The sequence below is a fragment of the Durio zibethinus genome, chromosome 2 (genome assembly GCF_047325235.1).
Source record: "Durio zibethinus cultivar Kanyao isolate XHJ-2024 chromosome 2, ASM4732523v1, whole genome shotgun sequence".
Lineage (NCBI taxonomy): Eukaryota > Viridiplantae > Streptophyta > Magnoliopsida > Malvales > Malvaceae > Durio > Durio zibethinus.
The window spans coordinates 1,775,128-1,801,743 of record NC_143163.1 but is presented as its reverse complement, the minus strand read 5'-3'; the positions used below and the strand labels follow the sequence as shown (position 1 = coordinate 1,801,743).

Sequence of the window (26,616 nt, the reverse complement as noted above, 5' to 3'; positions counted from 1 at the left end):
GTCTTACGAACGTCCACATCATCACCTGACTAAAATCTGAAGAGACTCCATTTGGATTTTGGTCGGCTACATAACGCTTTGTTTGGAATAGAAAATCCAGCCAAACACATCATGTGTAAGAAGATTGCTTTTCCCAAACCCTTTTCTTTTCTTTTCGACACCGAAGAAAACCTTTTTACAATATTTTATTTTATTTTATTTTATTTTTCTCCGCAGCCAAACAGGGCTTAACTGAGTTTGGGTTTAATTTCATTTGCATTTCACTCTCATTTCTTCTATATATAAAAACCTCAGCTAACATTGCTCCTCTATGATTATAGTTTCAGCTTCACTGTGAAAAAATTGTCATTCTCCCTCATTTCGAAAGGCACAGAGAAGCTTCAGCGTTTTTGCTTAAACAAGTTGTGCTTTTTATCTGCTTCTTGTTTGCTTTTGATCTGTAACTTTGTTATCTTTGCTTGATTATGTTTAAATATCTAATCGTATCCCCCCCCCCTTTTTTTTTTCTCTGAAGGACTGTCGGTGTCAAGTTGTCAACTTTATTTATGTTTTGTGATTTAGATCTGTCTAAAGTTTTGGTTTAATAGATCTATTGTTTTGATGTCTGCTAGGCTTTCTTATTATAGTTTTATGCTTGCAAAATTTGAAATTTATTGTGATTTCCTCATGCCTCAAGTTGATATCCATTTCCAATTCATCTAGATCTTGATCAAGTTTGGATTGGTGTTTTCTTGAGATCATCAGATTCTGTAGAATTTGCTATATGCTTGTTAGTAGATTATGGTCTAATATGTGTTTAATTCTTGTGTAGTTTCAATTTCTTATTATCAGAAATTGAGTTCTTGTTTGATGGCTGGTTCTAATTTTTATTGGGCCTTTATGATTTTAGGAATTAACCAGCCATGAAGAGTAAAAATAATGAACAAATAGAAATAATACTGAATATGAACTGCATTTGAGTAGTGCTTTATGCAGATAAATAGATAACATACAGGCTCCCCCTCTCTTTGCTCTCCGTCTCCAGAAACAAAGTTATAAAGTGGGAGGAGTTAAAATACTCTAATAATGCAAGAAATATGTTATTGAGTTTGATACTAGTTTTTATACGGGGTTGATCTTAATAATGGTTAAATCAGATAAAAAAATGTTTTTTTTTTTCTGACTTCAACTTTTGGTTTCTTGGCAAAAATTTTCATCTAACAATAATCCCGTTTCCTTGATCAGGTTAGTAAGAGATGGCGGATGAGGATATTCAACCTCTTGTCTGTGACAATGGAACTGGAATGGTCAAGGTGAGTAAATTATCTTTTTGATGTTTATAGGTTTGGTTTATTTTCTTACTATGATATTTAATTTCAAGTTTTTTTACAAAGACAATTATCAGAATGACAATTTGACAATGATTCAATTTTCTGTCATGTACTAGCTTGTTTTATTTTCTTACTATGAAATCTGTAGACATTGGATTACAAGTTTTTTATGAAGACAATTATCATAATGAGTTAATGACAATTTGAAAATGGTTCTATTTTCTGTCACGTACTGGCTTGGTTTTACCTTTTGATGCTATAGAATTTCTAGGCATGTGTTTTGTTAATTGTTTGTTATAACTACACAAATGCTGATGCCTGCTTTATTCTTGTATTTGCAGGCTGGATTTGCTGGTGATGATGCCCCCAGGGCAGTGTTCCCTAGTATTGTTGGTCGCCCACGCCACACAGGTGTCATGGTTGGGATGGGTCAAAAGGATGCTTATGTAGGTGATGAAGCCCAGTCAAAGAGAGGTATCCTTACCTTAAAATACCCTATAGAACATGGCATTGTCAGCAATTGGGATGATATGGAGAAGATTTGGCACCATACTTTCTACAATGAGCTTCGTGTTGCTCCTGAAGAACATCCAGTACTTCTTACGGAAGCACCACTAAACCCTAAGGCTAACAGAGAGAAGATGACCCAGATTATGTTTGAAACATTCGATGTGCCTGCTATGTATGTTGCTATTCAGGCAGTTCTTTCACTTTACGCTAGTGGTCGTACAACAGGTATCATTTAATGGATTGGGTAACTGGTTTTGGTTATATTCTAGAGTCAAGTGACTGTGAAATAACTTTAGCTTTACAGTCACTTGTCGTTTCTCTATTGCTGTCATTTTGTTAATTTAACTCTATTCTCATATATTTGAATAGGTATTGTCTTGGATTCTGGTGATGGTGTGAGCCACACGGTGCCAATTTATGAAGGCTATGCCCTCCCCCATGCTATTCTTCGGTTAGACCTTGCTGGTCGTGATCTTACAGATTCCTTGATGAAGATCTTAACCGAGAGAGGGTACTCTTTCACAACAACTGCAGAGCGAGAAATTGTTCGTGATATGAAAGAAAAACTTGCTTATGTTGCTCTTGATTATGAGCAAGAATTGGAGACTGCCAAGAGTAGCTCTGCTATTGAAAAGAGTTATGAATTGCCTGATGGGCAAGTGATTACAATTGGAGCTGAGAGGTTCCGTTGCCCCGAAGTACTCTTCCAACCATCTCTGATTGGAATGGAATCTGCTGGCATCCATGAAACTACTTACAACTCCATCATGAAGTGTGACGTTGATATCAGGAAGGATCTGTACGGAAACATTGTGCTTAGCGGTGGATCAACCATGTTCCCTGGTATCGCTGATAGGATGAGCAAGGAAATCACTGCTCTAGCACCTAGCAGCATGAAGATCAAGGTTGTTGCACCTCCTGAGAGAAAATACAGTGTCTGGATTGGAGGATCCATTTTAGCATCTCTAAGCACCTTCCAACAGGTAACTTTTGTTCTTGGACTTCCAATTTTCCAAGTATATCCCTTGTGAGGAGTTGCACTGGGATTGAATGTAATTCACTTTCTTTGCTTATTTTCTGCTTTTCAATGCCGCAGATGTGGATTTCCAAGGGTGAGTATGATGAATCGGGTCCTGCCATTGTTCACCGAAAGTGCTTCTGATTTGGGTAATCTTAAGTCTACATTATTCAGTCGTGTCTATGTGAGTTCAGTTTGGTTGACTTCTGAAGCTTTCGTTTATCAGCGGAGGAAAGATGCTGGTAGTCTATATAGTTGATCCTTTATATGCCAAAATTGCTATTGGCTTTGAGTTGCTTGTATGGAACTTGCTAGTTGCTTTGGTCTACTATTTTGGTATTAGGCCGAGAATTTTTTTGCTGCATTTTGTTAGGTCATCTGCCCCAAGAGTGAGGTTTTTTTTTTTTTTTTTATTATTTTTTTAATTTTCCTTTTTGAAAATTGCTCGTTGCAGTAAGGGTAATATTTTTTTTTATTTGAATGGTTTTTAGTTTTTAAAAATATTTATATATTCTCTCGTATATTTTAGTATATGCTAATAAAATGATTTTTAAATAAATAAATAATAAATTTAATTAAATATATAAGCATGAAAAATGCTTGGAGCAGTCAAATTAACAATTGCCTTCAATCCCTTGTGCTTCTCACTTGAAATTTGGGTAATCTTTACCTCTCATTTGTTAAAGTGGGAAAGCCCAAAAAAGTGACTTTATCTCGTCTCTCAATTTATTTTGAAACTAAATTTTTCAAAAATGACCCTTGAGAAGCTAAAAAATTTAAACGCACTTGTATCCCTTTTTTTTTTTTTAAATCTAAAAACAATGATTGCCTTCTCAAAATAAGAATTTTTACGTGATTATTGTAAAGAAACAAATTATATGTTCTTTTATGAATATCTATTTGATTAATTTTAATTTTCATCTCAGAGTTTAAAACCAAAAAAAAATTTGGGTTTCTCCAATCACCATTTTTGTACCTTGCCCAATATTCTTCAACAACGAAGCTCAAATAGAGAGAAAATTATTTGTATCAAAGCTCATAAGAGATTGAGAGATAATGCTTTTATAGTTCGACAGATATCAACTCTCGTTCACTGGTTTCAAGATATTTATATTCATCTTGTAGGACTTGATCCTCAAGCTCTTAACTCACAAGAAGTAAAAATAATAATAATAATAATAATAATAATATAAAGATGGATTTCAATTGAGCGCTTGTAGGTTGCAAAAAAGTTTTTGAGACAAAACTGAGAGAAAAGTAGATAGTTGCATTAATGGGTGGTTGGTACTTCCTCTTAAGCTCAACAGTTTATGCGCTTTTTTTTTTAATTTGTGGCTTTGCTCTCTCTCTTTCGTTCTTATGCTTCATATCTTGGTACAGATTACGAAAGATGGGAAAACTAAAAGAACAAAAAGACAACTTGAGAAATAGAAACTTGTTATTAGGAGTTGTCGGTTTGGAATTTAAAATGTTAGATGACATGGCTATTTTAAGAGCACGAGCGTTTAAAGGCAGCTGTTAACTTGACTGCCCCTGCATTTCTCAAGTAAGCATTACGCTCATTGTCTTCGGGATATGATGACTATTAAAACTTAAATTAAATCAATAAACAGTAATTACATATCCCCAAATACATGCCATTGTTGATCAGAAGCCAATGACTCGTAGCACTATCAACAGCATATAGATTGCAAGTGAAATGAGCTGATCTTTAGTTGTTTGTGAGTTGTGAGTCACAGCCAGATCAGGTATCAAAACGTGTCATTCCAATCCTTCATTGACTAATATCACTCGACCATGTTGGTTATATTCCCAAGATAATGCCAGTCCAACTTGTTATCCTTAAAACGTGGAACACTATATTTTTATTCTCCACCTTCTCTTTCTTAACAAAAATGAAAGGATTCTTTGATGTCCTTTAGTTGCTTATAAATTTGATCGCCAAAAGAAGGATTAATCCTGTTGAGAGAAAGATTTGAGGGTTTCTTTTTTTTTTTTTTTTTCTCTTTTGACAAAGGGGAGTCATGGATCATGCAGCTGATGCTAATAGAACTGATTTGATGACCATCACTCGCCATGTCCTGAATGAGCAATCCAAGTACCCTGAATCTCGGGGAGATTTCACCATCTTGCTCAATCACATTGTTCTTGGCTGCAAATTCGTCTGCTCTTCTGTGAGCAAGGTTTTTACACTATCTTTTTTGGTGATTTTTTAAAAGAATTTTAAACTTGGTTCTTTTATAAATTCTTTGCTCAAATGTACAGGAAAAGCTTAGTTGATAGACATGACAAGATTTGGTATTTTTGTAGCCGCATATCAGATTCCAAATGGACTCAACATTTTCTCCAAGTAGTCTTTCAGATTTTTTATGGTTTATTAGTTGCTTTTACAAATCATGGTTCTATGGTTTACAGGCAGGTCTTGCAAAACTCATTGGACTTGCAGGAGAGACCAATGTTCAGGTATGCTTTCATTGTCAAAACCCCCTGCTCATGGCTTTCCTTCGACCTATCTTCTATTCCTTTTTCATAAATTGAGCTTTTCCTGTTTCAGGGTGAAGAACAAAAGAAGTTGGATGTGCTTTCAAATGAAGTTTTTGTTAAGGCTTTGATTAGCAGTGGACGAACAGTAAGTCTGAAGCCATCTGTTAATTGAATAAAATTACTGACTGGTTCTGAGAATTTTTGTAATTTTATGTATTTGCCAGTGCATCCTTGTTTCGGAGGAGGACGAAGAGGCTACATTTGTGGAGCCATCAAAGCGTGGAAGGTTTTTGCAGAATAATTGTCTGTTGCATAATTTACTTTGTTGTACCAAATACAGTTATAAATTCCAGACTAACGTTTCTTTTCCCCCAAATCTTCTGCTGAATTCAGATACATTGTTGTTTTTGACCCATTGGATGGATCCTCAAACATCGACTGCGGTGTTTCCATAGGAACTGTACGGCTCCTTATCCACCCCCAAAGCTAGCTGTTGCTTTAGCATTCCATCTGCTTGGACATTTTAGACTGGCTTATATGAACAGTAACATGCGTTTTCCCCTCTTGTAAACAGATCTTCGGGATTTACTTGGTGAAGGATAAAAATAACCCAACCCTTGATGATGTGTTGCAACCTGGAAGAAATCTGTTAGCAGCTGGTTATTGCATGTATGGAAGCGCCTGCACGGTAGAAACACACCATTTATCTGCATTCACCGTTCAATTTCATTCTCTTAGTCCATTTACTCTGTTTTGTTTAGTGATACCCCAACCAAGTCTTTCTTTTCTTGGGTTTGCAGCTAGTGCTGAGTACAGGGAGTGGCGTTAACGGTTTCACACTTGATCCATCACTCGGGGAGTTCATATTAACCCATCCCAATATCAAGGTATCAAAAGTTAACTTGTCTGATCAGCTTAAGTTTTCAGAGTTTCCATGTAATGCTTTCATTTTTTCTTGCAAGAAAAACAACCTGAGGGAGATGCCCGAACATATTTGGACTAATCCCATTTACATTTCCAAGCAAAATTGATGTTAAGAGTTAATCCTGTTTATTTTGGAGCAGATACCTAAAAAAGGAAAGATTTATTCAGTAAATGAAGGAAACGCCAAAAACTGGGATGAGCCAACTACAAAGTTCGTTGAAAAATGCAAGTTCCCTACGGATGGTTCACCACCAAAGTCCCTTAGATACATTGGAAGGTATTAACGTGTCAGAATCACATTCTATAATTAACCAAAGTTTACATCAGAAAAAAATTTGAAACCAATCAGGAAAATTCACATGTAATACTCACAAAACCAACTCTTGAAAAATACCATATGATCTAAATCATTCTTTCTCTCCACTTGTTTACCTCATTCTGTTCTGAAAAGCTAATAAATTGTACCTTCCACTAATCCTATTGCCTTGCAGCATGGTCGCTGATGTCCACCGCACATTGCTTTATGGCGGTATCTTTTTATACCCTGCAGATAAGAAAAATCCCAATGGGAAGCTACGGTATATTGTTTCAGAAGCTTCATTTACCTTGTAACTTCTGTATCCCGCCAATATTGACATACTGATATTTGATACTAATAAATTTAACTTCCAATAAAGGGTTCTTTATGAAGTCTTCCCAATGTCATACCTGATGGAGCAAGCAGGAGGTCAGGCTTTCACTGGAAAGCAACAGGTATGACAAGATCCCCCTTCAAGACAATCTTTCTTTCACTCACTATTTGATCTCATAAGCCACCACAATCCTCTTATTTTGTTAATTTCCATGTAGGCACTTGACTTGGTTCCAAAGAAGATACATGAGCGTTCTCCTGTTTTCCTTGGCAGTTATGATGATATTGAAGAAATTAAGGCACTCTATGCTGCTGCAGAGGAAAATAATGCATATACTTGTAGACCTCATACATCTAGTTAAGCAAATAATGTTATGTGATGCTTAAAGTTTGATCATCATCCTTACATATAATAAGTTTTAAGAATGATAGTATTACCTGTAACCAAAAAAAAGAAAGATAGTACTACCATTTTTTTGGTCAAGGAAAATAATACCATTTTAGTATGTGATGCTTATATTCTTAATCTGAGTTTATATGTAACCTTACCAAGTTAGGAACTGTCAGCATTGTATTTAGGATTCCTTAGACGATAGATAACAATAGTGAAGAGATATCTTGGGCAAATGAAGCATTGTTTATATGATAAAAAAGAGATGGCAGGAAAGGGCAGGGGAGCACCTAGATCCTCATCTCTTTCACCTACATCTAGCCGTATTTCTTCCCCTTTTTCAGCTATTTGTGAGGAGGTGCTTGAGTTTCATCGACTTCATTCACCTTTTTGCCATTTGAAACCACAACTGATGCAAAAAATTTCCCGGACTTACCCTTCCTAATTATCATTTGCAATAACCTTCTTCAAATTGCTATTGATGTTCATTCCTTAACTAGCATGCTGGTAGTCTCACTGCCCTTCCCATTAGTGGTCTATTAACAATAAGCTACATTTGGTGGCTCTATAATAATCAAGTCATTAAAATATCAATTTCAACATCAATAAGTTTTAAGGTCGAAGGAAACATTAATATATGCAAAATCACAAGCTAATATATGAATTATTTTCAAAGGCCATTACCTCAAACTGTAACAGGGGCTTAATTGTTTCTCTTTTTGTGGGTTAAATTAACTAACCTGAACTCCTTGCTTTTGGTAAAAATTTTCTTTAAATTTTAAGTTATACGCATCAAGTGATGTAAGTACCCGGACATAAGAAAAAATAAAGATAGTCTATCCAGATAATACTGAAAGGCATACCAAAGAATTTGGTTTAAAAATGGAATAATCCATGCACACATTAAAATCATCTATCTAGTAACATAAACTCTGATTTCATAGCACAAAACTTCTTTCTGCCGAGATAACTTAAAGAAACAGAAACATCAACAAATTACAGCAACAATTTTAACTCCAAGTGATCTTCAAGCTATATTAATTTCAGTCCATATTGCATCTAAAGCTCATTCTGAGATCTGCTTTACAATTGAAACATGGAAAACGACAAGGGTATTCAAATAATAACTCATGTTCAAACCTGCTATAAATTAGATATAAAATGACACAAGTAGAGTTACATGCTCACAGGAATACAAAGTTTCAATTGCCCCCGGCTGCTAAAGGACAGCACCATGACCACAGAGAGGCGCAATGTTTCTCCTCACAGGACGAGCCAACTTCTTCACATAAGATGAATTCCATTCCCCACCATCCTGCGCATAATAATCCATCGGATAATCGCCACGAAAATCCTCTCTTCCTCTGCAACCACAACATGATTTACTCTCCCCACCATTAAACCCATTTCCACAAGAGCCACAACTGTCTCTCTCCCACCACCCTGATATCTCCCCAAGTGCAATCTCTGCCTCAAATGTAGTCAGCAAAGGTTTTACAAAGGCATCACCCCAATCAATAGAAAGCCTAGGACAAGCAATTTGAACCCAAGCATCCACTGCATCTTCAAACAAAGCAATCCGCGTAGGACTAATTTCTGACATCAAAATAACCGTATAATCAAATCCTTTCTCTCTCATTTTCCCTTCTAACCTCTCTAAAACCCTAGGATTCCCTTGCCTCCCCAATGTCCCCAACACAATCCCCCAACTCTTCGCTCTCTTTGCTTTCTCTATCGCTCTCCTTCGCGTTTCCCTCATTCCCTTATGATCAAATTCCTCCAAAAACAACTTTCCTAGATAAGGATCGTATCGAAAAGCCTTGATCCCTGGATTCGCAATCATAAACGCCTCTAAGTGAAACCTCCCATCAGCCACAAAAACAGCCACGGATTCATTAGCATTTATAACGGAACCGATTTTGGGAGCGGTGCAACCTAAAACTTCACCAGCTGACAGCGGCTTTGACTGAGGAATTAAAACCTTAAACCCTCGTTTTTCTAGCTCTGGCTTGGCCGATCTAATCGCCGAGGAGAACTGAATCGTCCCGGCAAGGATAACGGATTCCTTGCAAGAAGTAAGGTTGTGTTCGATTGTGTTGACGAGACCGTCGACATTGATTTTAATCTCAACGAAGACGTAAAGGCAAGGGATTTTTGTGGAGTCGATTGGGACTAAGCAGCTGTGGCCGTAGTGAATTAACAAATCGGCACCAAGAGCGGTGGCGGATAGGTCATCGACGCAGCATGCGCCATAGGTGACATCGCCGAGTACAAAGCAGTGGGTGATGTCAGCGAAAGAAGTGAGAATATCGGAGATGACAAGGGAATACATTAGAAGACCTTCAGGAAATTGGAGGGCGACGCGCTTCGCGCCTGTGGAACGGACGCGCCAGACGCATTTATGGATTTCGAAATTGTAGTTAGAAGGAAGAAGCGAAATTGCGGCGTTGAGCAAGGCGTCGTTGAGGATTGAGTCAGGGATTTGGTTCTTGAAGAAACGTTTCGGGGCCAGTTTCGAGTTGTTGGCGATTCGTTGAAGAGGCAAAGGCGTTTCTTGCTTCTCTACTTCACGTTGATTGGTTTCACCAATTAAGGGATCCATCATCAAAGAAATGAACTTTTTGAAGATATGCGTTCTAAATCGACATTTGATCTGTTAACAAATATGAGGGTTTAGGGTTTACAGAGTTTTAGGAATTTGTCGAGGAAGGAGATCGTAGAGTGGGCTGGCATTGGCAAGCATTCAGGCCTTAAAATAAAGACAGCCTAATAATGGCCTATGATTCATGGTTGCAACCCAGACCGAATCCAGCCCAATTTAAATTAGGGCTTGATTTATCCGGGTCGGATCTGACCCAGGCGTGCCAAATTCTCGTTTACTCAAATTGCTCCGACGTCTTAGCTAGCGCAACTGCAAGTTTGTAACTCTGCAAAATGAGTTGGAGCCCAAAGAAAAGTCGAACTTTTTTTCTTAAAAAAATGATGAGTCTCTTATTTGCATTCATTTCGGGTGTTTAATTGGTGTAGATTTTCTGAATCTGGGTGCTGGATTCACTTTAATTATTGCAGCCGCTCAAGGGTACTGTTTTGATTAAACATTTATTACCAATAATCATGATGATTTTTATATTTATGTCCCATAAAATATTAAAATTTATATATTAATATTTATTTTATATAAAATTTATATGTTATATTAACATAAAAATATTTATTTTTTAAAATTTATATATAATTATTATTAAAATTTTAAAATATATTATTTTTATATTTTATTTTAATATTATATTTACATTATATTTTAAATTATTAAACTTGACTGGCAGCGTTGTCTTTTTTTAATTCTCTAGATTCTAGGGCCAATTTGGCCTATAACTTGTAAGCTGCATTGAAGGAACAGAGTATCATGTGTTTTTGGTTTTAAATGTTCTTATTTTTCTTTTGTGTGGCAAAATATGGACGGAAATCCTACATCAGATGGTAATGTGATTCGCTCCGGTGGGCAGGCATTTACATTTTTTGACTCACAAGGCTTATTGCAATTTCATCAGGGGTTAAGCCCCCAATTTTTCAAGCAAGGTTTCTATTTGGTACAATATCTAAATAAATCCACAAATTTTATTTTAAAATACAAATAAACCCTTAATCTTTTATTGCATGAAATTAAAGTTATAAAATTTTATTTTATTGTAATTATTTGACAGTATAAAATATTTAATTTTTTAAATGAATGATTTAATTTGTAAAAAATGCTTACTTATATTTATTTGGATAAGTTAAATGATAAATATTCTAAAAAATAATATTTAAAAAATTTCTATTAATTGGACATTATTTATCCAATTTTAAGATTTAATGAGTATAGTTATAATAAAATAAAAGTTTTATATCTTAATTTCATACAATAAAAGATCAAGGGCTTGTTTGCATATTGAAACAAAGTTTGAGGGTTTATTTGGATATTAAGCCTTCCCATTTTCCAGATGTTTTTCTTTCAGGTTAGAAAATATGAAAAGAATTGAAAAACCTTATGAGTGGAGAAGTTGACAAGTGATAATAATGGGATTAATTTTGATGAAGATGGCGGTCGTGTATGTTATGATGGTCGTAAGGAGAAAAGGAAGTTCTTGTGGCAGCGTGTAAAATGAACAGAACAAATGGTTAAGCTTTTAATTAATGCTGTTTATTATATTGAAGAGGATGCTTCTTCTGATTGTCAGGGTGGTGTTAAAGAAAACATTCTATGTTGCAGAAGATAGGGAAGTGGAAATCTGTTTCTAAAGTCATGGTCGAAAGGGGTTATCATGTATCACCTCATCAATGCGAGGACAAGTTCAATGATTTGAATAAAAGATAAAAGAGACCCAATGATTTTCTTGGGAGATCACTTCTTGCAAGGTTGTAGAGACCTCGGAGCTTTTGGACATAATGGATGTATCTGATAAGGTAAAGGAGGAGGTGAAGAAAATTTTGAGCGCAAAGAATCTGTTTTATGAGGAGATGTGCTCATATCATACTGGGAAGAGATTGTATCTCCCTCATGATCCGGAGCTGCAGCGCTCCTTGCGGTTGGCTCTTATAAGTAGAGATGACGATGAGCCCAAAGATTCAAATAGCGGTTGGATAGCGGTGTAACGGCCGTTATTTCGCGATCGTTTCACTATCAATCATTGTTATTGAAGAAAAAACGAAAAAAAACTTAAATTTTATTTATAACGAATGAATCACGGTTTTAAATTACGATGTAACGATGAATAGTGACAATAATAATCCATTATTATCGTTATTCCTATTTTCATTCAAAAAAAAAAATTCGCTTCAACGTTCTAGATGTAGGCAATTCGTTAATATTCACTGCTGGGAGGTGAAGTTTTTTTTACCTTTTGATGTGACTTTTAATTTGGGAAATGATCGAGGCATTAAATATGCACTTTGATCTTCTTGCTTATTGAATAGCCGGGTGAACGAACATACACATGGTGGGGAAGAGTTTAGAATAAGGAAGAGCTTAGAATAAGAATAAGAAGATTACTATGAAGGTGCTGAAGATTTCATTGCTGTGGTCAATCAATGTTTAAAAGAATTTGCAACACACTGGCATCCAAGCCATAGAATGATGAGCTGCTCGTAGCATTTTCACACTAACGGGAAACAAAGTCGAGGATGCTAAATTTCTTCTGTTTAAAGACTTAAAATAAAAATAGCAAGAAAGAAAATAAACATCAATTTATAAATTCAAAAAAAAAAAATCATAAAATTTAAACTTTCAAAAATATTAATTCTTTCAAATTTAACTTCAATTAAAATCAAGTACATGTAGTTTAAAGTAAGCAATTAATTCAACACTCAAATTATATATTTTTTTAATTTTTAAATTTGTCGTGATTTTGTGTGTTTGGAATTAGATTGGACTATGATATATTGATATAAGAAGACATGAGTTATTGGGACTTAAAATGAGAGACAAGATATCAGAGTGAGACTTGAGGTTGACGGAAGCAAGCAGATAACACACATCAAATAAAAAGAGAACTGAGAGATGGGGATGAGGATGAAGGTTTGGAGAAAAAAAATTATTAAAGGTGAAAGGATAAAAAGTTGTGTGGGTTTGTGCAATTTAATCAAAAGGTAGAGAAAGTAGACCTGGAACTATTATTGTTGAAAATAGCCCACAACATGAAAGCTGTTAAGTTTGATTTATTATAAGTTCGTAAAAAATAATTCTCTTGACTCATAAGTAATAATACTCTTACTTAATTTATGAATGTCTAATTATTTATTATTTGATTTATGCATAATATAGTTCAGTAATAATTTGATGAGTATGGTAATTAAATAATTAAATATATCATTCGTTATAATTATTTATTTTTCACATGTTTATTTATCTTTTGTTATTTTTTAATTATCCAATAAATAAATTTTTAAATATGAATATTTTACTATAACTATTTTTTAAAAATAAATAAAACACATTATATGATATAAATTACTTTAAAAATCATAAAATAAGAGGGTTTATAATTAATAATTAAAATTATTATATCTTATATTAAGTTGAGCAAAATTTTAAAAAATTCACGATTATGATAATCGCAATGACTCCAAAATTTTTCGTTAGATCCGTAACCGTGAGAAACGTGACACAAAAATATGACCGTTACAATAATTTAAAGCCTAACAGGCAGTCAATGTAGCACAAAGGGGATGATGGCTTTGACAAAGAACAGAAAGATGCTGGAGCTAATGATCAAATTGAGGAAACAGAAGATAAGAGGGGAACCCCATGGTTTCCTGAGCTATCCTCGAAGACGTCAAAACAAATGAATGAAATGAAAGATGTGATTGTTGGCAATCCTTTGAAAATTAAGGGGCATGGCAAAAAGTCAGGAGCTGCTTAACAAGATGACCAAATTGATGTGAATCATGTTTACCCTAACGGCAGCCGTGCAGATGGGTTGCAGGAGCAATGGATTGCATTTCGCTTACTTCTGTTGAAAGAGCAGAAGTTGACGATTCAGGTCCCAAAGCTTGTGTTGGAGAAACAACGGTTTAAGTGGCATACGATCAATTGTAAAATGGAAAGGAATTTGGACAATATAAGGCTGGAAAATGAGTATATGAAGCTTGAGAATGATCGTGTGGCATTTGAACTTAAGCACAGGAAGATTAGCAGTGTCTAAAACCGAGTACATGTTGTGATGCGGGGTTACTTCTTGGATTCCTATTTTAATTAGTCTAACGAAAGAATTTTTGCCAGGTCTATTTAAGATTGTCAGCTTCGCCTCATGTTTTGCTGAATGATGCATTATGTTAATTTGTTTCATCAACTCAGGCTCATTGTTATAAATTTTGAACATAAACCGTAGTGACCTCTGAGCTGTTTTTTTCTATGTTTGCTGTAGTGAGCAATAATGAATTGACAACTGGCACCTAAAATATGGTACCTGTGCTTATGCTAGAACCGAAGCCAGATGTGCCCAAGTTGCCTTTCATGCGTTTCATTTTTATTAACGTCAGTTTTCCCCAATTCCCAAGCTGTCCTTAATTGCACCAAGTGCCCTTAAATCTGAATTAGATCTAGTGATGTTGCTTCCACATCTCAGTTTGTAAAGAGGGAGCCAAATTGGCTAACGGAGGAAACGGCTCCTTGCTGTGTGCAGCAGATAAGTCTCCTTTGGCTATTTGAATTGTTTTATAAATCTCTGATTATACATATACTTTCACATTCATATGTTTCTGTTTTTAATTCATTAATTGGAAACAGATTATAGCATATGCAATTTGTAGGGTCTCAAATTCTCAATCAGATCTGCCTTCATCAAATTGGGTATTGTTTGTTCGAATCAGTCCTAGAAATTTGAAAGATTTTGGCTGTCTAACCGTTGGTTTAGCTTTTACAGATAGATCTAATTGTAGTTATTGGTATTCCGGGAATGAAAATAGTACCGTGGGACTCTTTAGCTTGGTCCTAAACTGAGAATCAATTTGACTGTTTGTATCTGCTGAACTCTTCAATTGTTGCCCAATGGTATTGGTATGCCAACTGAGCAACAGGATTATATCCTGAGGGACATATTTTTTAGGATTTCTTCCAATTATTTTATCACATATTTGCTTGACAACAAATGGAAGGTCGACCATCATCAACTAGTAACATGCTGCAGGGATGGGCGTATGGTTGTCTAGACCTGCAAGGATCAATGCAACTTCAATACGAACAAAAGCCATGCATGTCTGAACTTCCTTCCGGTTTTGGTTTAGTTGAGAATGAGAGACAGGAAAACATGGTTATTGAGGATGATGTGACAAATTATGCTGACCAAGGCAAGCTTGAGCAGAATGAAGTTGGTAAGAGTGACGATGGATCACCCTGGAAGCGCATGAAATGGACTGGAAAAATGGTGAAGATTTTGATTACTATTCTTTCCTACATTGGGGAGGATCCTTCCACTGATTGTGTGGCTAGTCAGAGAAAAATGTCTTCTCTTCTGAGGAAACTAGGAAAATGGAAGTGTGTTTCGAAGGTCATGGTTGAAAGGGGTTACCATGTATCGCCTCAACAATGTGAGGACAAGTTTAATAATTTGAACAAAAAATATAGAAGACTGAATGATTTACTGGGAAGAGGCACTTCTTGCAAGGTTGTTGAGAACCCAAAGCTTTTGGACATTATAGATGTATCTGAGAAGGGGAAAGAAGATGTAAGAAAAATTTTGACTTCAAAACATTTGTTTTTTGAAGAGATGTGCTCATATCATAATGGCAATCGATTGTTTCTACCTCATGACCCAGATTTGCTGCAGTCTTTGCTCTTAGTTCTGAAGAATGAAGATGATTCTGAGCTTCATGACTCGGGCCAGCTTGTGCTTGATGGTACTGATAAAAAAGGGGGAGTTCTTGCTGAAGTTGATACAGCTGAGGATGTTGGGGCAACATCTGGGTGTCCAGAGTTCTTGGCGCAGTGGTTGAGACTGATTAATGAAAATGAGATTGCAGGTTTTGGGAATACTTCAAAGCCATTGGATTCTAACCAAACTTTAAATGCTCAAGGTGATATAGCTGAGAACAATGGGGCGAATTCTAGGTTTTGTGCAGTCTCTGCAATGAGGTTGAAGCAAACAAATGAAAATGAAGTTGCCGGTCTTGGGAATCCTTTTAATCCGTGGGACTGCAACCAAATATTGGATGCTCAACCAGTGTATAATTTAACTCATCGTAATCTTAGTTGCCCTGAAGGCAACGAAGCAGATGGATCACAGAAGCAATGGATGGCATATCGCGTGTATCAACTTGAGAAGCAAAAGTTACAGCTAAAGTCCAAGGTTCTCAAATTAGAGAAGCAACGGTTCAAGTGGCAGCGTGATAGCTGGAAACAGGACTTGGAGCTGGACAAGATGAGACTGGAAAACGAGTGTCTGAAGCTTGGGAATGAGTGCATGGTTATGCAACTTAGGCGGAGAAGAATGGATCTTCAAAGGGATTAAGCAGATTACTTAGCATAAGCGTTCAACTCTGCCAAAGTCTATCCATCAAGAATTTTCTTTTTCTAACCATGACTGCTAGCTGTTTGCAATAGTTTCAAACATTCTCTCTCTTTCTTGACAAGTATAAATATTCTCTTGTATCTTGCAAATGCATGTCCATGTTACATTCGGTACAAGGGTTTTGGTTTTAAATGGTGTTTTTTTTTAACGTTTAGTGACGTTTATAAACCTCACAAAAAAATTTACGACGTTTACAAAAAACGCAACGCAGAGTGCCAGCTATTCATGCATCACGATAAGTAGCAGCGTTTAAAAAAAAACACTTTAATATTAGCGACGTTTATATTTGAAACGCCGTCATTTTAACGGCATTTCTATCTTTGAGACACCGCTAAATTAGTGACATTTTTATGGGAAAAACATCATTGCTTTGTTGGCATTGGTAGCTGAAAACGCCGCTACTTTAAAGGCATTTAAATATAAAAATGCCTCTATATTAGCGGTATTTATATCTTTTAATTGCCGCTAATTCAGTGACATTTTTATGAGAAAAACGCTATTGCTTTAGTGACGTTTTATGAGAAAAATGTCACTTAACAAGCGATATTTGCTGGTAAAAGCATTGTTACTTATAGTGGCGTTTTATGCTACAAATGTCACTAAATTATTCATTTAGCAACCCACGATGAATGCAAATGCTGTTATTATGTAAAAATGTATTTTTTTGTAAATTCTTTTAATAAATTTTATTTTCATTAAAGAGCTTAAATTCAGAAACTGAAATTTATATTAACTTCATTCACGTTTAAATATACATCTAATTAATACAAAGTTTAATAATTAGTATAATAACATTCAAATATTTTATATACATTAACAAAATAAAAAATTAAAATGTATGAAATGGATGACTGCATACATTTTGCTGGCTGCCAATTGATGAAAAAAATTTTTCACCTTGGTCACTAGCGTGCTCAAGAACCTACTGAATAATATCATACAATTTTTAACACTTCATTGTAAGCTTTTTATATATTTAAAATTTTAAATATTTACCAAATATAATACCTGAGTTGGTGGAGCACCAAGATCATTTTTTGAAAATTATTGTTGCACAAAATTCATAAGATGATCGAATCGATCATGCAACTGCTAAAATTTAGCATGTTCTTCTCCATTCTAACACGTTCTTCGTCAATTTTGGTACGTTCCTATCGTCTTTCTGCTTTCATTTGCTGAAAACATTGTTGCATAGTTTACAACTCCCTTCTCAATATTGAAATATCTCGCGAAGACTGATTTGCTGAGAATGTAAATTACGGAGAGCTATGTCCATAGTAGGCAGATGGTGAGATGGTGTTGGACCCAATCTAAGGCCTCGGACTAGTTCATACTTTTCTTTTTTAGCAACTTTTATAAATATCTGATTTTTCATTTTTTGTATGTTGAGAGAACCATCAGATGCTACTTCAATCTCAACAGTCATTTTCTCTTTCATTTTTTCCTGTGAATTTATCATATACAACTATCAAGTTTAATGATTAATTGATTATATATTAAAAAGAGTAAATATTTACTTTTTGTTAAAATAGATGATACAAACTACCACAATTTCTTGTATTTCAACATTCATGTAAGATTCATCTTTTTTTGTATATGTTATGCGAAAAAGTTCCACACGTCCAATTATACCGCCCATCTCATTCTCCTATACAAAAATATATGTTATTTGATAGGATACATATCAACCGTAACTTATTCATGTATATTAAGCCTGTCAATCAAGTATTAAACTTTTGAATAATTTTAATCTCATGTGTTTATATTTTGGTCCCGTAACAACATAATAGTTTTAAACATATGCAAACAATAAAATCATTTTGGGCTTTCACACATATCGATCATGGAAACCAAATTCAATTATTTTCTCCCCGTTTAATATCAAGGAATGAAGCCATTCAATATGTTGAAAGCCATAAAAAAATTTAATTTGTATATTTACCTTATATATGCAAAAATACTCCTAAACAGACATATATAACAACTTTTTCTCCCATATCAACCATAGAAACCAAGTTTAATTAATAAGATATATTTAATATCAAGTATTGAAGCCATCCAAACTGTTAAAATACAACAATCACAATAAATTTGTATTAAAAGCGTAAATATACGTAAACAATAACTTTTCATACATATAATCTGTATCAACTAAGTTTAAAACTTTCGATAAGTTTAATATTATGTATTGAAACTATCAAAACTATTAAAACAAAACAATAACTATTAATTTGCATATTTACCTTTTAATGGCTGAAAAAGTTCATTCATTGGAATACATTTATTATCATAAACTTATGATTTCTTTTTGCTTTCTTGTAAAACTTTTTAATCCACTTGTGTGGCTATATTTCTGTTGCTTTCTACTACCAATCCCAATTTGTTCTCTTTCCTGTCATAAAAAATAATTACGTATATGATAAAATACAAATATTATCAACTTTCATCATTTCATTCTACTATACAAAGTTATAAACTAGTACCTCTCTTTTTTTTTTTAGAATCAAAATCTAACCAGTTGTTCATATTGCCACCTAATCACATTAAGGGGTAGATTTTCCATCATCGTCTTTACAGTAGTATTTTGATCGAAATACTTATTCTTTAAACTATGCTTATAATCTTTCTATTTCTTTTCCAATGACTTAAGCACAAATGAAGCTAGTATTTCAAGTACAAATCTTGACTATAATAATACAATAAGAAAAGTTAGAATAAGTAAACAATATGTAAAATAAAAATAAATTTTATATCTAATTAATTATACTAATACCTTAATAAATTTTAACGCATTAGCCTTAACTTCTTCTGGAACTTTATGCCATGTTTCATAATGAATAGGTAATTTCATTCCATTATGGGCTGTCATGCCTAGAAATTCAGCCAATAGTTAAACCTCTTTACCAATTGGTTGCCTATTAGAGTTTACAGACACTACAATACGTTCATTAGGAGTTGGTGCAAACAATTCATTCAAAGTTGTCCGGCCTTTGGTCCTTCGATGACCATTGTTATCAACTGCAACAAATAAGAAATATATTTATAAAATAACAATACTTTTATCATTATACTCGAATTCTAAAATTGGAGTATATCATACTTGTATTAAATTTAAAGCATAATCAATTGATGGGGTACTATCTAAACCTGTACCTCTTGTATTGTCAAATCCAATATCAGTTAAAGGGTGAGAAATGACGGAGTTAGATCCGATAGTACGTTCATTTTCCTCCAAAAGATTTAGTCTATAGCCAATATTTATAGGTGCCGCAGATGATTTTGAACTAATATCTCTTATATGTTTTTCTTTCAACCTACTCTTCCGTATTGTAGCTTACCTACATCATAAAAGCGAATATAGAAAAATATTAGTTTACAACACATATAAAGACATTGACAATTTAAGAAATCAAAATCTGTGATAGATAAAGAACATATCGATTTAATTAAATCAAAAGATAATGTATGATTTAGAATACAATAATTATACAATAGCGAATGTCACATGATTTACATACTATCATTTATTACATTATGTTTTCAACACTCGAATTACAAATTATAGATGCACCATTTCAGGTTTTGTAAATATCTTCAGTAACATCTTGTGGACCTACTGAGTGTAGGTATTGAAGATATTTTCATTCAAGTTTTGTTCGGTAAAAGGATAACATTCAGTTCCATGTTCAACATCATCTTTGGTATCTAACCCCATATCAAATAAGTCTTTAGGTGTGTTTCGAATAACAACAAACCAACCCAATTCTTTAGGATCTTTGGAGTAAAATACTTGTTTGACTTGAGATGAAAATACATAAGGTTCATCGATGAGTTATTGTTTGTGTGAATTAATCGAGAAAAATTCACAAGTGTTAATCTATACTGATCTTTTTTAATATCTTTGCACTATTCACATCAGCTCAATCACACCAAAATAAGACAAATTTTCACTTGCCATAATAATCCAACTCAATGATGTCATTAATCATGCCACAATAGTCAACATTTCCTTTTAAAGTGTCTATGTCCTTAGCACTAGCATAACTAGTAGTTGATGAAGTCACAACAACTCTTGAATTTTGTGTACTTCTAAATTTCTCACTGGATTTAGTGTGAAGTCTAAATCCATTGATGATGAAATCTTTGTATCATTTCATAATCCGGTTTGGACCGTGTGAAAGACATTTCACCTCTTCATTAACAAGCCTTACACTCTAAACCTATAAAAGTGGAATAAATATATATATATGTTATTAATGTTATTTATACTGTGAGCATTATGTGTAGATTTATCATAATGAGAAGTATGGCATTACTTACAATAGCTCCTAACCATTCATGAAAATTTTTAGCAAACAACTTATCAAGTTCACGAGGGTTTGATAGTTGATAATGTGCAAGATCTCTCAAATTATTTTTACACTCATTATAAAGCATCATGATAAAGTATTAACAATAAAAAAAGACAATAAATTATGCTTAATGTAATGAATTATTTTCTTGCTACAAAACTTATGTGTGAAATGATTCGATTGAGTCATGATGAAAAAGAACATATCGATGTGCTTGTGCTCAAGATTTATCATCTAACTCCACCAATTCAGCTTTGCCTATGGGTTGCCCAAAACTTTGAAAAAGATAATTGTAGACAGAGTCTGTATGCTACATACCAACATTTCTCGATGGTCTATTAAATCTCATTTCGACATCTTCTAAATAACGAGAACAAAATATCATACACTCTTTTGCTAAATATCTTTCAGCAATAGAACCTTTCGGATAGTGTTTGTTACGACAATAAGATTTTAACATCCCCAAAAACTTATAACATAAAATATTAGTCATATGTTATTTTAAGTTGAGTGGCTTGATCATCAATAAAAACGTAATCAATCTATTAACAAATAATACATTTTAATATGATACATCCATCGATAATAAATTGACCTACTGACTTTTACCTCATATGAAAGGTGGATAACCAAATGCACTATAATAGTAAAAACGTTTGGAGGGAAGATCTTCTCTAAATGACATAAAGTAATAGCAACTCGATCTTGAAATTTGTCAAGCTCTTCCACATTCATACATTTTTGACCTAGAGATTTAAATATGTTACTCAATTCAATTACCACAGAAGTGACTTGCTTTGACATTGATGAGCATAAAGCAATTGAAAGTAAGTCTTGCATCAAAATGTGATAATCATGTGACTTTAATGAAAAAAGTTTTCGCTCTTTCAGATTCACACATCTTGAAATATTTGACGCATAGCCATCTGAAACTTTGATATTTTTCAAAACTTTGCAAAACACATCTTTTTTGACTTTAGAAATCTCAAAACAAGCAGTAAACAATTGATATTTGCCATTAGAAAGCAACTTCGGATGAAGGTCTGGGTGAATCCCCATATCAACTAGGTCAAGCTGACTCTTTAAGTCATCCTTAAATCTTTTATTCACATTGAAAATTATTTCGATAAAATTTTTACAAACATTCTTCTTTATGTGCGTCAAATCAAGGTTAGACGTAATAAATTATATTCCCAATCAGGTAATTCAAAAAATATACTTATTTTTTTTCATAACTCAGACTCATTAGGGTTATATACTTTATCATCGTCTTCATCACTTTGAACATCAAGATCACTAACTTTTGTATGACTATCACTAACTTCAAAGATGTCCCTCACTCTTTTCTTTGATGGAGTCATTTTTTCATAAGTGAAATTGATATCTTTTAATTTTGACAAGATATTAGACCCACTAATGGGTAAAGGCGATCTTTTCAACTCTTTAGTTCCATGAAAGAGATGTTTTTAGAATCTAAATAAATGATTATCATTTAACCATTGATGATGTCTCATATAACAAAACTTCCTACCATTAGGTAACCACGTCGAATATGTTTGTGCAGCACAACATGGACAAGCATAATGACCTTTTATACTCCAATCGGATAAATTCACATTAATAGAAAAATTATTGATAGTCCATAATAAAGTAGCATGCATATTGAAGTTCTCTTCTTTTGATGCATCATAGGTCTCAACTCCTTCCTATAATAGCTTTAACTCTTTAATAAGAGGTTGTAAGTAGATGTCTATATCATTATCTGGACTTTTTTCTCCTAGAATTATCATAGACAATATAAATGATTGTTGCTTTATAGCAATCCATGGTGATAAATTGTAAAGAATCAATACAATTTGTTAAGTACTATAAAAAGTACTCATCATTTTGAACGGGTTGAATCCATCAGATGCTAATCCAAGCATAATATTTTGAGGATGAATGCAAAGTCTGAAAACTTAGAATGAAATAATTTCTATGCCAAAGAATCTATAGGATGTCGTAATAATCCATTATTCATCTGCTTCTTATGATGCCACCTCATTGAATCTGTAGTTTTAGAAGACATGAAGAGTCGTTATAGTCTTAGTATTAATGAAAAATTTAAAATTTTAACAGGCTTTTTTTTGACACATACCTCATCACCATCATCATTCAACCTTTTATCGAAGTTTTTGTCCACTCAACGAGAAATACCACATAAATGATAAAATTCTTGATTTTTTCTATCTCTCAAATACAACATGCAATCATTGAGACAACTATGAATTTTTCATATCTGAGACCTAAATCTTTGATCATCATTTTTGATTCCTTATAAGATTCAGAGATTTTTGTAAAAGAAAATATTTCTTTTATAAACTGTAATAATAAAGTCAGTGAGTTTTTCATTTATCCATATAAGCATTTCAAGTGAAAAAGATGAACAAAAAAAGATAATCTTGAATGTTTGATCCTTCAAAAAGTTCTTCATTTATCTCCTCAAGCAACCTATAAAATTTTGATGCTTCTCCTCTAGGTTGTTAGTCACGTACACCTATCCCAGGTTTACCAAATTTATGCATTTCAACATTAAACTGATTAAATCCTTCATTTTGAGAAAAAAAATTATGAAAATGTTGGTTATGAATATTAAAAGCATCTCGCAACATGCTTTTAATGTCATCTGCTATAAAAGGATCATGTTGCTGTTAGAGAGCTTTCGAAGTTAAAAAAACTCCAGTGAAAGACTTTGACGGTACAGACTCTTCATGAAAATACCAATTAACATATCTCGATAGAAATCTAATACAAATTAAATATTCAAAAATAACTTGACGCATTTGCCACTCGATATTAGCACACTTCATACATAGGCATAATATTATATTATCTTTACTTGTATTCTTACATGTAAAATGAAGAAAATTTTCACTCCATCTCTGTGTTCTTGACTTAATCTTGACTTTTGTATCTAACTCTTATCCATTTAGTACTTGCTACATTATTAGACCAAATGCATATACATAATTTATATGAAAATGAACATGTACAATACTTAAGTTTATTATGTTTTAAACAAAAGATAATAACAAGATCGGTACTTATACAAAATTAGAACTCCTTATTGTGAAGTAATTTATTAGCTACCAGAGCCCTTGAATGTTAAAACTCTGCTGCTAACATTAACAGTACCCAAGAGTATTTGTAGTTGGGGTTGACATAAGGTGAAATAAAGTGGGTTTTGGAGAAAATTGTTTACACCAAAGAAAAATCATGAATTGGAAAAGCTAAAAGAATAGTCGAACGAAGCAAAAGCTAAAGTAAATAAGTAATGAATAGTCAAACTAGGGTTCTAAAAAACAATATTTGAATACTAAAAACTGAAGGAAAAGAAAAGTAAATTGTACTTGGTCTGGAAATAGAAATAGTATAATAATGAATATGAAGCTTGAAGTTGGTGATTGGATGCGCTAAGTTTGGAAATATTTTTTTTGGACAGGATTATGAAAAACGTTTAATAAGAAAAATGCCTACAATAATTCATTCTCAATATTTTTTGAATATATTATAGGCGTCTTCACCAGCGTCGTAGTGGAATTGTTTAAGATTATTAAAGGCGTTTAGGCCATAAAAAATGTCGTCAATACTTCATATAAATTTTTTATGTTTATGGAAGGTGATTTTTACATAATACGTCTTCAACAACACCCTCATATCAGTGAAGATAATTTTTTACAAAAAATACCTTTACCGTTTGGGTATATTAAAGGTGTTTTCTATTGAAAACGCCTGTAATATTACACAATTTAAATTTTAAGGGGTTATTGAATGTTAAAATTTCAAAAAAATGCCTTGACTAATTCGTTTCATTTTTTTGAAGCAATTTACTAAAGGCCTGTTCCAGTGCAAAACACCTTTATTGTTCCAATTCTCAAATTTTATGACAAATACTGAAAGCGTTTATTGTAGAAAAACACCATTACTAAATGCTTATATTTTATTTTAGGTACTAACACGTTGAATAATTTTAAAGTGTTCTTATTTTAAGTCTTCTATTAGAAAACAGTAATTGAAGGCAGATATTAAAGAAAAACGCTTTTAAGCATCCTTGTTATTAATTATTAATGGTGTCTTCTACAGTAAAACACCTTTAATATACCACGATGATTATAAAAGGCATTTATTCGAAAATGCACTTTCAATATACCCTTAAACTTAATAATTCATTACGGAAGGCGTTTGTTAATAACATACGCCATCAATATTTTCTTTCTAAAAATTTTAGGCATTATTAAAAGCGTCTTCTACTGTAAAATACCTTTAATATACCACAATGAGATTATTAAAGGCGTCTTTTATTGTAAAACGCCTTCAATATAGCATGATGGTTATAGAATGCGTTTATTCAAAAAAATACCTTCAATATACCTTTAAACTTAGTTATCCATTACTGAAGGTGTTTGTTAATAATAGATGCCTTTAATATACCTTTAAACTTAGTAATCCATTATTGAAGATGTTTGTTAATAATAGACACCTTCAATATTTTCCCTCAAAAAATTTTGGAAATTATTAAATGCGTCTTCTCCTGTAAAATGCCTTCAATATACCACAACATAAATTTTAACACTATTATTGAAGACGTATATTCAAGAAAAATACCTTTAATAATTTCTATTAGATTTTGTAGATAATTAGTGAAGGTGTTTGTATATAACAACGCCTTCAATAATTTTCTTAAAAAAATTTTATGATTATTAAAGGCGTCTTTTATTATAAAATACCTTCAATAATTTATTATAAATCGTTGAAATCCATCATTATTGAAGGTGATTCTTTACTCAAAATGCCATTTACAATTTTTATGAATTATAAAAGGTATTTTTTAAGGATAAACACCTTTAATAAGTTAGTTGAATTTTTTTAAAATTAAATGCATTTTTTTTATAAAAAACGCCTTCAATAATCTCCAATAAAATTTTTAAGGGATTATTGAAGGCATTGTTCCATGGAAATGGCTTTAATAATTAATTTCATATTTATTTCTTTGCCTTGAACATCGAAATCCATAGACTGCTAGTACAAAGAACGATTAAAAGCTGCGTTATTCAACCAAACCCTTAAACACATTTCTATCACACCATTGGTATCTTTATCCCTATTGTCACCATCGACCTTCAACAAATCATTGCTGCGCACCTTTGTTTTTACCTGTAAGTCTTTTTTTTAGTTTACTGTATTATTTACAATATTGGATAAAGATTTTTTATTTTTTCGGTTCTTTAATATTGACATATGCGTGTATATATTTTCATTAACATCACCGTAAGCATAGTCGTCCAAGCTTCTATTCATATTACAAGTATGCTGTTTCTATGTAGTATGCATTAAATATTATGCTTTGTTGAACCTTGTAGTCTGTTATTGTAATGCCAAATGGTATTGTATGATATTACAGGTCTAAATCATATATATGCTGAATGGTTTGCTCAACCTTATTGTCTGATATTGTTTTGCTGAATAGGTTTGTATGAAATTGAAGGGCTGAATTGTATGCTGAATAGTATTTCTGAATGGTTTGCTGAAGGGTGTATCTTAGCACATTGCTGAATAGTGTGCTGAATGGTGTTTCTATACGAAGTATGGTAGTGGTTGTATTAAATTACATACAGTATTCAATTTAGATGATCATATTATATAATTCGTATAATATGATCAAGATTGTAGGTATTATGAACTCCAGACAATATCATTATCCTTCTAATGAACATGCACAAGATAGACATGTAAGCAAAAAAAAAAAGGGAATGGGCCCAAATAAACAAATCAAAGTGACTGACATAAAAATTCATGTTGACTTCAATCAAAGTGGGCAGCCTGTGTCTGAAAGAGCTGTCAAGATAGCTACTCATATTGGAGCCATTGTTCGTCGTACGATTTCAATTACATACACTGATTGGTGACGAG

At 33.2% G+C, this 26,616-nt stretch overlaps 4 protein-coding genes and 2 pseudogenes across 4 annotated transcripts; 4 read left to right on the top strand and 2 right to left on the bottom strand.

The window, feature by feature from the left end:
- The first annotated feature begins 310 nt into the window (after positions 1 to 310).
- On the top strand, positions 311 to 3,202 carry LOC111308675 (actin-101-like). The gene is made up of 5 exons (XM_089744943.1): positions 311 to 402; positions 1,225 to 1,292; positions 1,652 to 2,045; positions 2,190 to 2,803; positions 2,917 to 3,202. The coding sequence occupies exons 2-5, from the start codon at positions 1,236 to 1,238 to the stop codon at positions 2,980 to 2,982; spliced, it is 1,131 nt and encodes a 376-aa protein (XP_089601069.1). The 5' UTR covers positions 311 to 402; positions 1,225 to 1,235; the 3' UTR covers positions 2,983 to 3,202.
- A 1,471-nt stretch (positions 3,203 to 4,673) lies between these two features.
- LOC111308674 (fructose-1,6-bisphosphatase, cytosolic-like) lies at positions 4,674 to 7,403 on the top strand. Its single transcript, XM_022907197.2, has 11 exons — positions 4,674 to 5,021; positions 5,254 to 5,301; positions 5,393 to 5,467; positions 5,547 to 5,608; positions 5,716 to 5,782; positions 5,897 to 6,010; positions 6,123 to 6,209; positions 6,387 to 6,523; positions 6,738 to 6,824; positions 6,924 to 6,999; positions 7,096 to 7,403. The coding sequence occupies exons 1-11, from the start codon at positions 4,863 to 4,865 to the stop codon at positions 7,237 to 7,239; spliced, it is 1,056 nt and encodes a 351-aa protein (XP_022762932.1). The 5' UTR covers positions 4,674 to 4,862; the 3' UTR covers positions 7,240 to 7,403.
- Positions 7,404 to 8,276: 873 nt separating this feature from the next.
- LOC111308673 (diphthamide synthesis DPH2 family protein) lies at positions 8,277 to 10,003 on the bottom strand. Its single transcript, XM_022907196.2, has one exon. It carries the CDS (start codon positions 9,871 to 9,873, stop codon positions 8,488 to 8,490), a length of 1,386 nt encoding a protein of 461 aa, XP_022762931.2. The 5' UTR covers positions 9,874 to 10,003; the 3' UTR covers positions 8,277 to 8,487.
- Positions 10,004 to 10,723: 720 nt separating this feature from the next.
- LOC111307992 (uncharacterized) lies at positions 10,724 to 14,205 on the top strand (annotated as a pseudogene).
- LOC111308195 (uncharacterized) lies at positions 14,143 to 16,447 on the top strand. Its single transcript, XM_022906514.2, has one exon. It carries the CDS (start codon positions 14,897 to 14,899, stop codon positions 16,253 to 16,255), a length of 1,359 nt encoding a protein of 452 aa, XP_022762249.2. The 5' UTR covers positions 14,143 to 14,896; the 3' UTR covers positions 16,256 to 16,447.
- Positions 16,448 to 20,827: 4,380 nt separating this feature from the next.
- Positions 20,828 to 21,507, bottom strand: LOC149519862 (uncharacterized; annotated as a pseudogene).
- Between the last annotated feature and the right edge of the window lie 5,109 nt (positions 21,508 to 26,616).